Here is a 15,126-nt window from a genome sequence, read left to right on the forward strand (position 1 = left end):
TCAAGAGACTGGGTCACTATTGGCCAGTCCCTGGGTCACTATTGGCCAGTACAAATACACTTTTATCGGTATCCTTGGTTTTTATATTACCTACATTTCCCTATATATTCTTTTCCCTTCCTATCCCAGAGTTATTTTTATTACAAATAATAAAAAAGCAGGAAAAAACCCAGTTCAGCAAAACTGAACAACATATTGAAAAAGTCTGACATTCCAGTCACTGTTCCATACCCATAGTCTTCCATTTTTGCACTAATTAACTTTTATATTGACAAATTTTTTTTAAATTTTTATTCAATAAATTAACCCATTTATTGTTGGACTATGGGCTACAGATATTTGATAAGATTTTACTGGTCTTTCAATTCTTTCAGTCTTCTGATGGCAGATTTAACTGTGACTGCAGAGGTGGTATTGTAGGTCCATGCACCACCAGCTACTGTTTTCATATAGGATCCACAGTGCCAGATACCCACAGCCCGTCTCTTCATTTTGGTCTTGCCACAGAAGGAGCAGGTATACATGGCATGCTGGCTAATTTCAATTTTCTTCACCATTTTCCTGAGGGATGCACCATAACGTGTTCCATATTTACCAACAATTCCAACCTTCTTGGTATGTTTAGCCATGTTATTGGCGCTGGGGCTGGAGCTGGGAGAGGAAAGAAGGTAGCGCGCATCGACAAATTGTTTTTTAATAAAACACCCCCCCCCAAAAGCCCTTAACTCAAAATAGAATTCCTGAAAACAGGCAAAACTCAACCAAAACCAATATTATGTGTGCTCATACATGGAATCATCCAATTCTGTTATTTCTGGGATCTTTTTTTTTCTGGGTTCTTACAAGAGTTTGGAAGGCCACACAGATGCTATATGTTATATACAGGTTGCTGTTTGATGCTGTCTTCATCTACATCATTGTAGTCAGTATAACTTTTTCTCTTTGCCATATGCTTTCTTCATTCTCCATCATTTCACATAAGTCTTTAGTGGAGTTATGATCTCATGATCAGGGCTTTTCTCTAGGGTGCCAAAATGCTGAATGTGCTGAAAACATTTGAACTTCATTAGATAGAAGCAACTGAGCTTAGTACTTAGTCAGCAAAAATGATCAGTCAAAATTGGAAGTTACCAGGATGGTGCCTGTCCTACCTCCTTTACTTCCCCTGCAGTGGTTGTACACCAGGTGAGCTCTTTCCTGGCCTGACCCTAACCTGATCTTTCTCCCAGCAACAATCCCTTCCTGTTTCTGCCTTTCTTTCTCTCCTACCCACAATGAGACTATGTCATGGTCTGAGGATTCTGTTCCCCTTCTACAAGCTGATTTTGTCTTAAGAAACTGATTCGAGGGTGACTTTCATGATACTTGTATAGAATCTCCAATTCTGGCTTTATATATTGAAACTCTATCCCTGGGTGGCAAATTGCAGTCCTTATATGTCTCCTTACCTTGCACTCTCCCAAGATACCTTTATAGAGGATTTTCCTAACATGCTAAAGGTCTGACTTCCTCTGAGGTTCCTCTGGGTTCCTGTGCAGAGCTAGGGCTATCCATCTGCTAGCCTTCAATGTCCCTTTATGACTAGCCTGTCTTTTCTTATCATGCAGTTCCAAAGTTGAGGTGACCCCAAAGGGCAAAGCGTTCTCCTATATCTTTGTATTTGCAATTCTTATCATTCCTTACAAGTGTAATGGGTGAGTGTACAGTTTTTAGAGTAGTGTGGAGGCTGGGTAAACCTGCTTCCAGTCATGTATAATTTAGGTGGGGCCCTTCCCATCACTTCAATGAACTCACAGGTATTCCCTGACTGTTTCCTATTGGCTTCCTAAAGTGAGATGAAAAGCTTTTTAACTGACTGCTGAGACCTCTTGTTTTTGTTTGTTCTTTGTTCTCAAAGAGGACCATGACATTAGGAACGTGATACCATGACTCGCATGTGAATTGGATTTAAGTGAGGGAGGGCTGTGCAAAGTCACAAGCCTCACTTTGTCCCCTAGAGCCATTGTATAGCCAATTCAACATGAGCAGCTGCTATGAATGTACATATGCATTTTAAGGATTGAATCATATAGTATAATAAGCACTCTTCCCTTAAAACTAAACCACACAACATTTATTCTGCACACTACGAGAAGACAAAACATCATTATACAAATATAGAAAAACAAAACTTAACAGAGTAACAAATATTTACACACATCACCAGACCGGGGAGCACCAACATCTGAAGCATCCTTCCCATAAACAAGCCCCCCCCCATGCAAGCCCCCAAGGCAATATCAATTTCCCTGAATACATACAGTTTTCAAATAGACTCAGCTCCTAACTGGTTTAGCATCAAAAGGTGTGAAAACCCAAATGGCCCAGCACCTGATTGATTCTGCACCAGGGCTCTTTGTGACTCAGGATGGGATGTGTTACAGCTGTGAGCTGAGCCAGAGTTCAAAGGAGCAAGACATCCATGATTGATAAGGTAAAATACCTATGTATCTTTAGACCTGGGAACACAGACCCTGTTCCAAGGAGAAAAAGGGAACACATGTAGTCACATAGGCCTATTAATGTACAGGGAAGATCTTATATTCCATTAACCCTTCAGTTATCTGGGTCCAGTGGCAAGATATAGATCAGGATAACTGGAGATGGCTGCTAGGCTGCTGAGACCAAAATGAATATGCGTAAAAAGGCTTGAGGATGTTATCTTTCCTGACAGGAAGAACTGTTACTTAGAGGGTTAGGGAGGTTGCCCTTTCTACACATAACCACCCCCTCTCCCCTTCCCTACCTGGACATCCTGTATCCCTGAATACACAGTAACTGTTCCTTTTTTGTTAATTCTTTCCTGATCTTAGGTGAATGAGTATCCTAAGACAGAACAGAAGAAGATTCTGCGAACTTTGAAAGGTTGGAAAGTACATCAGAAGTCCAGCTATTGGAGTTGGTAGTAGAATGTATAAGTAGCTAGACCTGAGGAGGAACATGTTGACCCAGGCCAGCAGTGATTTGACCCAGCAGTTAAGATAGTCCTGTAGACAAGTGTAAGACTTGTCTATTGGCTATACTGTACCTGGAAGTGAAATTTATGGGGATTTTGTGAAAAGAGAAAAGGACTTCGGTGACAGGAAGGTTGGGGGAAAATGTTTTATTCCCACACTTTAGGTCTGAGACCTGTACTTGTTTTATTATCATCTTCCTCTCTAACATTTATACATACATGCCTTCTTTCAAGTATGCAAAACGCTTCACGTTTTCTCTTATTTGACCCTCACAACAATCCTATGAAGTAGGTGCTGTTATTGTCCCCTTTTACAATTGAGCAAATTGAGGCAGATATTAGTTAAGTGACTTGACCAGGGTTACACAGCTAGAAAGTATCTGAGGTCAGATTTGAACTCAGACCTTACTGACTCCACCTCCAGCATGGCACCATCTAACTGCCTGAAAACATGTGTGTTTCAGTACCTTTGTGCTTCAAGGTTGAATCCACTCTTCCCAGAGACATGTTATGTACATATATCAGCTTGTCTTTTATACTCTCTTCTCTCTAGGTTTCAATTGCCTGACATCTTGAACTGAATGTATGTTTTGTGAGTTTTCTGGCACAAAGGAATCCCTCCTGGCAGGATGTAGGATTCCCTTGTTTTCTACAACTGAGTTTACAATGCCATACTACCCCCTCCCCCCACATAGGTGTGGCCATCAATAGGCTAAGTCCTTGTCTGGGTACCCAGTTTATGTCTAAGGAAAGGTGGGCCAGCCAGAGACATCAAGGAAAACAACCCCTTAATGAGTTTAACATATGAAACAATGGAAATCAGTTCATTGCAAAGCTTTATTGCAGGCAATGAGGAAGAGGGACAAGAGGACCTGATTTACAACTCAGACACGTAAGCTAAAGTAGACACATAAAGCTCACACTTGGAGAGGCGCTGTTGAGGGGCTACTTGTTCCTACTGGAGGAGTGTTACCAAAGTCACCAGGGTATACTACCAAGTAACCTTTCTGAGGGTTGGGTTCTTATACTCTGATGTTAGAGCAGGCCAATTTGTACATCGGGGGTCAAGGCAAAATGTTATTTTAGGGGTTTGTCATCAGGGAGAAAAACAAGCTGGTATTTTTATATACAAAATATTATTTGGGGGATACAGTTGTACTAATGCTCAAAAATGTTATTAGTATTTTTCCATGAATATGTTCCATAAGCTCACAGCCTTTCTTAAGGGGAGACTATCATCATGATGGCTCCAAGGCTATCACGCCTAATCTTATAACAATAGTTTCCATGCATAGATTCTATAAATCTCCCTTAAGGGGAGATTGTCATAGTGATCTCAAAACCAGGCCCAGTTTTCTAACAATACACAATAGATATCTTCAATTTTGAAACATGTCCAAAACTGAACCCCTCACCCCTACCCCAAACCTTCCCCTCTTTCCATCTTCCCTATTTGCTATCCTTCCTGTTACTCAGGCTCACAACCTAGGTGTAATCCTCAATTCCTCACTCTCCTTCCACACTCCCACACTATAAGCAACCTGTTGCCAAGTCCTGTTAATTTTCCCTTTGTAACATCTTCTGAATATGTCCCCTTCTCTTCTATGACACTACCACCACCCTGGTCCAGGCCCTCATCGCCTCCTACATAGGAGTAACTCCTACATATTGTAACGACTGTTACAATAGCCACTGGGATGGGGAGGTCTGCCTGCCTCAAGTCTCTCTCTACTCCGATCTATCATCCACTCAGCCAACAAAAGTGATTTTTCTGATCATATCACCCCCTACTCAATAAACTCCAGTGGCTCCCTATTACTTTCAAGATCAAATACAAAATGCTCTGTTTAGCATTCAAGGCCCTTCATACCCTCCCCTACCCCCTCATTCTGGAAAGGTTTTTCCAGCTTTCTTATACCTTACACAATAACACTTACTCAGTTATCCAGTGGCACTAGCATCTTTTCTGTTCCTCAAACAAGATGCTCCATCCCTAGGCTCTGGGCATTTTCACTGAATTTTCCATGCCTGAAATGCTCTTTTCATGATCTACGTCTCCTGGCTTTCTTCAAGTCCCAGTTAAAATCCCACCTTCTACAAGAAGCATTCCCCTGATATTCCCTCTGTTGATTATTTCCAATTCATCCTCTATATCATTTGTTTGTATGCAGTTGTTTGCAATGTGTCTCCTCAGCTCCTTGAGGGCAGGGATTATCTTTTGCCTTTTTTTGTATCCTCAGCATTTAGTTCAGTGTCTCACACATAGTAGGTATTTCATAAATATTTATTCACTATCGACCTTGTATATGTGTAGGAAGGAGAGTATGCCATGATTTGGGGTAGGCGGTGATTAATTGGCAATTTGATTAATGGGGGTACAGCGTCCACCTGAACATAGGGAATGGAGGTATGGTTCAAGTGCAAAACCCAGAAGCATTTATTGATGAGTAGAGAAGAGCAAGAACCTTGTCTGCTGCTATAAAGATTAAGGGTTTAGAGCGTAGTTTATATGGTTTTACAACAAAGGGAGGCAGGAGAATAGGAAGGATACAGAGTACCTGGAACCAGGATGTTTGTATAAGCTCTGTCCTTTTGGGGCTGGCATGAACCAGTTTGAGCTGGCTCTGTGGTTGCTAGCACAACAGAGATGTTCTGGGTTCACCCAGTGAATACCACAAAGGATCACTGGTATGTCAAACTCAGGCAACACTCATTCTGCCTCCTTATTGACTTGTTTTGATTCCAGGTTATTTCAGTAAATCAAGGTGATGCATAAACTTATTATTCATTCCATTTCTACAAGTACAAAGAGGCACTTGACTATATCATAGACTGATATTATAATGATGAGGGCAGTGAGGAGGTGAAAGAAAGTAGAACAGAGTCTATTCCTCTGGGGAGCCAATTAAAGATGTCATTATACCATTGCCCCAAGGAATCAAAGAGGTCGACCTTCTCCCTGAGTAGATTGATATCATTGTGAAAGACACCAGATTGGTTGACATAGAAGCAACATTCCTCATTGGTATAGGCATAAGCACCCCTCTGCATGGTGGTGAGGCCATTCTGAATGACCATCACAGAGAGGGAGTCTGTTTCTCCCTGAATCTTGTGGAGGGCCTGGGAAGTGATGTTGAAGGATTCTGAGATCTCACATGATAAATTGTAAACTTCTCCTTCAAGGGAATAAATCCCAAATCCTGGGAGCATCATGTAGAGGGCAGTCCACCAACCATTATTTTGCTCCAGGATTGAGATCTTGCACCTGATATGGGGTACCCAACCGATGATAAGCTGTCAAGCAGACCTTTGGAGGGACTGCTTCAGTTGGTGTGGGGCACACCCACAGAAGTCTCAGCAATAGGGATAAGATCAAGTTGGCCTCAACTGCTAGGGCTTGTGAGGGCCTAGCAAGACAGTGTGGAGCAACCAAGAACAACTTGATAAGGGGGAAACATAGTAAGGGCCAGTACATGGAGATTGCCTGGAAGTAACAAGAAACCAAGATAATAAGGAAGAAGACAGGCAGGGGAGCTCCAAAGATTCCAACTAAAATTTGCAAGAAGGCAACAACAAAAATGCAATAGCAAAGCAAGATAAAATATATTTGGCATTCCTCAGCCCACATCCTGAGTCTTGGGACCATTGTCTACACCAGATGTCACTTTCTTCATCTCTTGGGAGGAGCTGTCTACACCTGTAGTCAATGGCTTCTGACCCTTCTGGATGACTGTAGTCAGGTTGCCAGTGGGCTTGATCATCTTTAGATGGACTCAGTGGTAATGTTGGGCTTGCTGAGGACATCAGCTTCTAAATTGGTGAGGTGACTAGCTGAAAGATGCTGAGTGTGGTGACTGTGGAATAAAGCATCTACTACATGAGGAACAAATTTTGGCAAAGGGGAATCCAATACTACATCAGCAACAGACTCGAACTAGTAAGCTACTGCCATAATTGCTCACAAGCATCTTGGAACTACTTTGGACATAGTATCGAGTCTTGCTATAATAATCAAGGGGGTGGAAATTTCTCCCATGTTTCTGGGTCAGAACCCCACATACATTGCCTCCTTTGTATACGCCTGGAAGGACTGACCTTCAAGAATCAAGACACAGTCCATTGGGAGTCCAAGGAATTTAATAGAGGGGTGTTTATCTCACACAGGGTGTTAAAAGTCAGGTTCAAGATTAACCAGGTGGGGAAATTTCCTTTTAGTCAAGAGGATCCAAGGCTATGCCAAGGTCATCCCCAAAACTTTTCCCAGGCACAGACATCCACCTTTAGCAGTTGCCAGACTGTAGTACATGTCATTTTCTACCACTGGCTTCATGACAATTCAGACAACCATCTCCATAATCAAAGCTCAAAGCAATAGTAAATTACAGTCCCAAGAATTTTTACCTCATATATTCTGGGACTTCAGACATACAGCAAATATCAGATAGTTGACTCATAAAGCACTCTATACACTTTAATAATAGCCAAAATTTTTCAAATGAAAATTTGCTATTACAGTAATAGTAGTAATAGTAATTATTATCTGCTTTATAAGAAATTTACCTCATTAAATATTTAACAGTTTTCAGATATCTGGGTTTTTAAAAATCACATCCTTTTAAAAACTCAATTCATCCAGATTAAAAAGTTGTTTTGTCTAACAGCATTTCTGTTACAATAGTCCCTCAAATTTCATAATGTAAGAGAATTTAGAAATAAAATAATATAAACAATATCATGTATTTTTTTAAAAACCAAAACTTTAGATGACATCAATTGGTTAATTGCATTCCCAAATTATCCCTTATAAAAATCATTAATATATTACCTTTGGCATTTTAAACCTACTTTAAATTTATAACAATTACATTCAATTAAAGAAATAATAATGAAGTGCTTAGTGTTAAACACTCTACAATCATTTTATTATTTTGATCCTTACAACAACCCTGGGAAGTGAGTACTATTATTATTTTCCTCTTAACAGATCAGGAAACTGGGGCAAACAGAGATAAGATAACTTGTTTAAAATTACACAGCTAATGAATTTCTGCAACTGGAACATAATTCAAGTTTCCCTACATTTATCCAGCATTTTTTCCCCAACATGTTTATTTGGGAACCTGGTCTGAGAGGAGATAGGTTAAAAGGATCAGAGGGAGAGGGTCTCTGATCAAGGAAGGGTTAACAAGAGGTGCCAATAACGTGCAAACCCACCAATTTGTTAACCCCTTCCCTCAGTAATGATGGACAATTGTGAGAAAACTGCCTGCATCAATCCTTGGATCTGAGTTTCTGGTCAGCACAATATAGGTCCTTGGTTAAGGATCTCTAAGCAACCACATAGGACTAGTTTCAAACAAGGCAATAAGGTTTTTCACAAATTCATTATTATAATTACTTTAAGTTAAGTTATATTAATATCAGGTTACAGATCAAACTACTTAGAAGGCTCATAACAGACTAGTTTTGAGAAGTGAGATTTACATGTCACCTAAATAACCAAGAAAACTTAAGAATAAACATCATGAAACAAAAAACCAAAGCAATACAATAATTATCATCAATATTAACTAACATTAAATCTCCTTGTTTCCTATTGACCCATTTTCAATGTCCATTTAACCAACACATTGTGAGTCCCAAATATCTCATATAGTTGTCTTGTCCCTAGATATCTTTTCTTGTTTTATTCTAAGGCTCTGGCTCCAAATCTAGAGGTTCTTAGATAATTCTGACAATCACTTAAACTGGGTACTCCAAATCTCAAACTTCAGAGAATTTCAGTTTATATACCAATCACTGTTTCTATCCTTACCTAAACTGTGTACCTGATATAAGAATCTTTAAAAATTCATGAGGGTCCAACTGTAAAATGAACTTTTCTGCCCTTTAATATGACCAGACAGAACTTAAAAAGTGGAAAAAGAATTTCATTTTCTCTACCATTATCAATACAATTTATGTGTAAAATTATTAATCCAGTTTTGAGAACTTATTACTAAAACATACTCAAAGTCTGAATTTCCATGATAGATAAATTTGAAAGCCAATCATATATGTATTTATATAACTCTTAGAGACAACAGTCTAATCCTGTTGCTTTTCTCAAAGTTTACTATTCCATTTAATTAAAAAATTTTACATTACATCTTTGTCTCATTACTTTGTTTAATAATTTCCCCTAATTTGTCTAATCATGAGACTTATTTGTCTAATCATTTTGGCTATAAGGAGCAAAACTATACCTATTTTTTTCTTTTCACCCTAGGATTACTTACAAATTAGCTGCTTTCCTTCATTTCCCTAGAACAATGAAGCTATCCATCTTCAGGGAATTTTTTTTACTTTTACTTTTATTATTATTTTTTAATTTTTAGTTTATTTATTTTTAGTTTTCAACATTCATTTCCACAAGATTTGGGGTTACAATTTTTTCTCTCCCCGTCTTTTCCCTAACCTCCACCCCAAAATAGCAAGCCTACTGAATGCCCCTTCCCCTGATTTGTTCTCTTTAATATCCTCCCCCTTCACCCCCTAACTTTCTAGTAGGGAAAAATGGGTTTCTATACCCCAGTACCTGTATATCTTACTTCCCAGTTGCATGTAAAAAAACAATTTTTAAACATTTGTTTTTTAAACTTTGAGTCCCAGATTTTTTTCCCTTCTTCCCTCCTCACCCACCTCTACTGGGAAGATAAGCAATTCAGTATAGATTGTACACGTTTAGTTACCCAAATAATTTCCTTAGTAGTTATATTGTAAAAGACTAACTATATTTCCCTCCATCCTATCCTGTCCCCACTTATTCTATTTTCTCCTTTGACCCTTTCCTTTTTCAAAAATGTTTGCTTCTAACTACCCTCTCCCCCAATCTGCCCTCCCTTCTATCATTTCCCTTCTTATCTCTTACTCCCCTATTTTCCTGTAGGGTAAGATACCCAATTAAGTGTGTATGTTATTCCCTCCTTAGGCCAAATTCAATGAGAAACAGGTTGTCCAATTCCTTTTCACCTTCCTACTCTTCCCCTGCATTGTAAAAGTTTTTTCTTGCCTCTTTTATATGAGATAATTTATCCTAATATATCTCTCCTTCTCTTCTTCTCCCAATAAATTCCTCTCTCACCTCTTAATTTTATTTTTTAGATATCATCCCTTCATATTCAACTCATCCTGTGCCCTCTATGTATACATGAACATACAAATGCCCACACTCACATATATATATTTATATACACATACATCCTCCTATACATACATATACATGTATGTATACATATACACACACACACACACACACATATATATATATATATATATATATATATATATTCCCTTCAACTATCCTCATACTGAGAAAAGTCTTATGAGTTACAATTATAACTTTTCCATGTAGGAATGTAAATAGTTCAACTTTAATAAGTTCCTTATGATTTCTTTTTCCTGTTTACCTTCTCATGCTTCTCTTGCTTCTTGTATTTGAAAGTCAAATTTTCTGTTCGGCTCAGGTTTTTTCTTCAAGAATGATTGAAAGTCCTCTATTCCATTGAATTACCATATTTTTCCCTGAAGCATTATACTCATTTTTGCTGGGTAGGTGATTCTTGGTTTTAGTCCCAGCTTCTTTGACCTCTGGAATATCATATTCCAAGCCCTTCTGTTCCTTAATGTAGAAGCTGCTAGATCTTATGTTATCCTCATTGTGTTTCCACAATACTCAAATTATTTCTTCCTGACTGCTTGCAGTATTTTCTCCTTGACCTGGTGTATCAGCAATGCCATATTCACAATGCCTATAGAGATTACAAATATGCTGATATAATTATCCATCACAAAATACATCAGGTTTGCCATTTGGGGAAATAAACTAGAAAATTTATTACGATACCAAAAGACTGAGTCCCAAAACCAGAAAGTGAAAGCCATCAGAGTAGTTATGATATTGGCACAGGTAGATAAAGTAGAAAGCACCCACATTTTCAAGCCTTTAAAACACAACAGGCTACCTCAGGCAAAGGTCCTCCTCTCCCCACTCACAGCAACCACCCAGCGTCCTGGAAGCGGGCTCCCAGCAGCTCCGGCCCCTGGCAGTCCTCAGCAGGAGTCCTTAGCAGAAAGTCCTGCTCCCAGCAGCTCCGGCCCCTGGCAGTGCTCAGCAGGGGTCCTAACTCAAAAAAAAAAAAAAGGCAACCGCAACTGCCGCCAACTGCCAACTGCAGGACCGTTAGCTCGGCTTTTCACTTTCTCTCGCTTTCCGCTTTCTCTTGCTCTGCTATGTCAGCACGTCCATGGGGCATGGGAGATCTTTAAATCCCATAACCCTTACATTCGGCCCCAAGGTCTTTCATGTCCCTTACTTGGCAAAAATACAGTAGGAATAACTGGTGTCAACAAAATTTCACAACAATACAACAAGAATAGCACACAATAAACACGAAAAACCATATTTTAGGGTGGGGCTTGAGCACAAGCTCCCCATCATTCCCCCCACCCCAAACAAATGGGGCCCCAAAATCTTGTGGTAAGGGGTGAAGATCTCTTCTTCTATGGCTACTTGCTGCTGAAATCAGATGTAGAGCTGTCCCTGTCCTAAGGGGTCCCATTTGAGAGGTCAGTTCTTAATATGCTTGATGCCAGGTGACACATCACAGTTGCAGACAGGGGGTGACATCCAGCTTAAGCTATCAGGCATCTACAGATGGAGGGTACCAACCTGTGGAAACAAATCTAACAAACAAGGTGAACAAACAAAAAATCAAGAAGAAGCAAAGAGACAATAACCAGACTATTGTAGCCTCACTCACGGTAGAATAAATGACTTAAGGGTACAATTTTGTAATCATCTTCTCCAGAATAAACAATAGTTACAGTGTTATCCTTCCCATATGCTATAATCTCTGCAGCCTTTGGAACATCATCTGGCTTCCGTTTTACCCATACTTTAGCTCCTGATTTTATTCTATCAGTAGAACCAAATCCTTCAGTTCCTGTGACAGTTATTTTGGAAGAAGGGTCAGTTTTTACAAGTGGCATTGTTTTACAAGGAACGATAATCACTTGAACTATCCTATCATTCTTGTGAATCTGTATGGGCCCTTCACCTAAATTCTGGAATGTTACAACAATTTCTCCTTGATAATTAGAATCTATTACTCCAGCCAATACATGTATTCCTTGAGCTGCTAATCCTGATTTGGGTAAAATCTGTCCAAAGTGATTTTTAGGGATTCTTATGCATATCCCAGTGGAAATTTTTCTTACTTCTTTCCTGTCCAACCAAAAGTCCTCTAAACAATGTAAATCATACCCCACCGAACCAGGTGGTCCTGGGTACGGTGCTGGGACATCTGGCCTCAAGGTCCAATACTCAATATTTGGGATCTTGTGTGTTTGTTGTTTTCTAATTTGCAGATTGGGGGTCATCATTCTGGCTAGAGGTGTACTTCCTCCCAATGGTCTATTATTCAAATTACGCAAAGCCATAAACAAATTATCCTTCCAATGTTGATATGAATTATTGGAACTTAACTTCCTCAACTGTTCTTTCAGTAATCCATTCATTCTTTCAATTAACCCAGATGCTTCTGGATAATATGGAATATGATATATCCATTCTATATTGTTTAGTATACAATACTTCTTCATTTCATTGCCTTTGAAATGTGACCCATTGTCACTTTGAATCTGCATTGGGGTTCCATAATATAGACTTATGAGACCTAGGGTTTTACAAGTGTTTTTCTGGGTTGCATTCTTATAAGGACAAGCTACTAGTACACCTGAATAGGTGTCAACACAAGTACATATAAATCTGCATCCTTTATCCAGTGGTAGTGGACCAATATAATCTATTTGCCAGATTTGGGCTGGGACTTTTCCTCTTGCTATCTCTCCAGTTACTACCCGAGGAACAGTTTGCTTCTTTTCCAATTGACATATATGACATTCTTCTGCTATCTGTTTTAACAGTGAATGAGAGATACTAATACCTCGATCTTATGCCCAATGGTGTGTGGCCTGGACCCCCAAATGGCCTGCTGTTTGGTGGACCCATTTTGCTAATACCGGATCATCAGTTGTTGTCAAAGTAGGGACAATATGTTCAGTAGCAATCTTTGCCAGTCGATCAGCACGAGCATTGTATTCACATTCTGGTGTGGTGAGGGCCACATGAGCATCTACATGAAAAACTGACAAGTCAGTGACCAAAGACATGTTCCAGATATCTTCCCATAATTCTTTGCCCCAGACTTGTTTACCATGAATTTCCCAATTTTCATTTTTCCACATGGGCATCCATGTAGCTAACCCATTAGCTACCGCCCATGAATCAGTGAATATATGACACTGTCCTCCTTGTTCTATTTTGATGGCTTGATATACTGCCATAAGTTTAGCATATTGGCTACTTGCACCTATCCCAGTACTTTCCAAAGTCCTTCTAGTACATGGGTTATAGGCCACTGCTTTCCAATGTCTTTTTTGCCCCAAATATTTTGCTGTCCCATCAGTAAACCATGCATGTCTCTTTTGTTCCTCAGTTAATACATCATATCCCTCATTCCATTTTACAGTGGACTGTATCAACTGTTGCTTTGGCTCAGGGGGTGTGTCATTCCTCTCAATTTCTATGTTTGCTATAGATTCATGCAGAGCAGAGACTCTGCTTTTGCCTGTTTTCGCTCTATTTTGAATATACCACTTCCATTTGATTATACTAGCCTCTTGGGCATGTCCAATTCTGTGAGAAGCTGGGGTACTCATTACCCAGGTCATAATTGGGATTCCAGGTCTTAATATCACTTCATGGCCCAGAGTCAGTTGTTCATTCTCCACCAAAGCCCAATATGCAGCTAACAACTGCTTTTCAAAAGGTGTATACTGGACTCCAGATGAAGGGAGTTTCCTACACCAAAATCCCAAAGGTACATTTCAGCTTTGTTGTTTTTGCCATAAGCTCCAGTTTGCATAATCATCTTGTACAGTCACTTGCAATTCCACTGGACCATTTTGCATGGGCCACAAAACTAGGGCCAATTGTATGGCAGCCTTGGCTTCTTCAAAAGCTTTACTCTGCTCAAGTCCCCAATCGAATTCATATTTCTTCCGTGTGACTCTATATAAAGGTTTTAAAATCTGTCCCAAATGTGGAATGTGGTGCCTCCAGTATCCAAACAATCCTATGAACTTTTGGGCCTCCTTCTTATTGGTAGGGGTAGGAAAATCCTGAATCTTTTGTCGGGCTCGAGGAAGAATCTCCCTTAGCCCCTTGTTCCATTGTATACCCAAAAACTTCACATTCTGAGGTGGTCCTTGAACCTTTGCAGTGTTAATTTCCCACCCTTTACTTTTCATATGCTCAATTAGAAGGGTCAAACTCCTTTCCACTACTTTCGCATCTTTTCCCTGTATCATGATATCATCAATGTAGTGGGTAAGCTGTACACCAGGTAGCTTTAATTCATCCAACTGTTCAGCCACAATCCTGTGACAAATAGTGGGGCTATGTATGTACCCTTGTGGCAAGCGAGTGAAAGTATATTGTCTACCCTGCCAAGTGAAAGCGAAGTGGTCCCATTGTTTAGAGTCTATTGGGATGGTGAAGAAGGCATTTGCCAAGTCAATAACTGCATACCAAGTCCCATCATATTTCTGGATTCTTTCTATTAAGGTGATGGTATCTGGAACAGCAGCATACAAAGAAGTAGTCACCTTATTCAACTGTCTATAATCCACAGTCATTCTCCACGTCCCATCTGATTTTCTTACTGGCCAGACAGGATTATTCCATCTTGTGGTTGTAGGGACTAACACTCCTGCTTCAACATATTCCTTTATAGTAGTGGCAATTTCATCTTGCCCACCTGGCACACGATACTGTTTTAAAGTAATTACTTCAGAAGGTTCAGGTAAAGTGATTGGGTCCATTTTTAGTTTTCCTACTAAAACTGTATTAATTCCTATCTTCCTCACAGCAAATTGGTATCTTCCTTCAGGTAAATTCAGAGTCATGCCTCTCAATACATCTATTCCAATGATGTATTCAGGAATGGGTACAACAACCACAGTATATTCCTTCTTAGGTAACTGCCCAATTTTCATTGTTATTTTAACCTGTCTGGCTGATATTTCAG

The 15,126-nt window shown here is 39.6% G+C and overlaps 1 protein-coding gene across 1 annotated transcript; it reads right to left on the reverse strand.

Moving 5' to 3' along the window:
• Window positions 1-348: 348 nt before the first annotated feature.
• Window positions 349-672, reverse strand: LOC138142637 (large ribosomal subunit protein eL43-like). The gene has a single exon (XM_069063716.1). The coding sequence runs from the start codon at window positions 627-629 to the stop codon at window positions 351-353; it is 279 nt and encodes a 92-aa protein (XP_068919817.1). The 5' UTR covers window positions 630-672; the 3' UTR covers window positions 349-350.
• Between the last annotated feature and the right edge of the window lie 14,454 nt (window positions 673-15,126).

Source organism: Petaurus breviceps, unplaced genomic scaffold (genome assembly GCF_028583685.1).
Source record: "Petaurus breviceps papuanus isolate PSGF00001 unplaced genomic scaffold, PetGlider_PUasm1.0 90601, whole genome shotgun sequence".
Taxonomy (NCBI): Eukaryota; Metazoa; Chordata; class Mammalia; order Diprotodontia; family Petauridae; genus Petaurus; species Petaurus breviceps.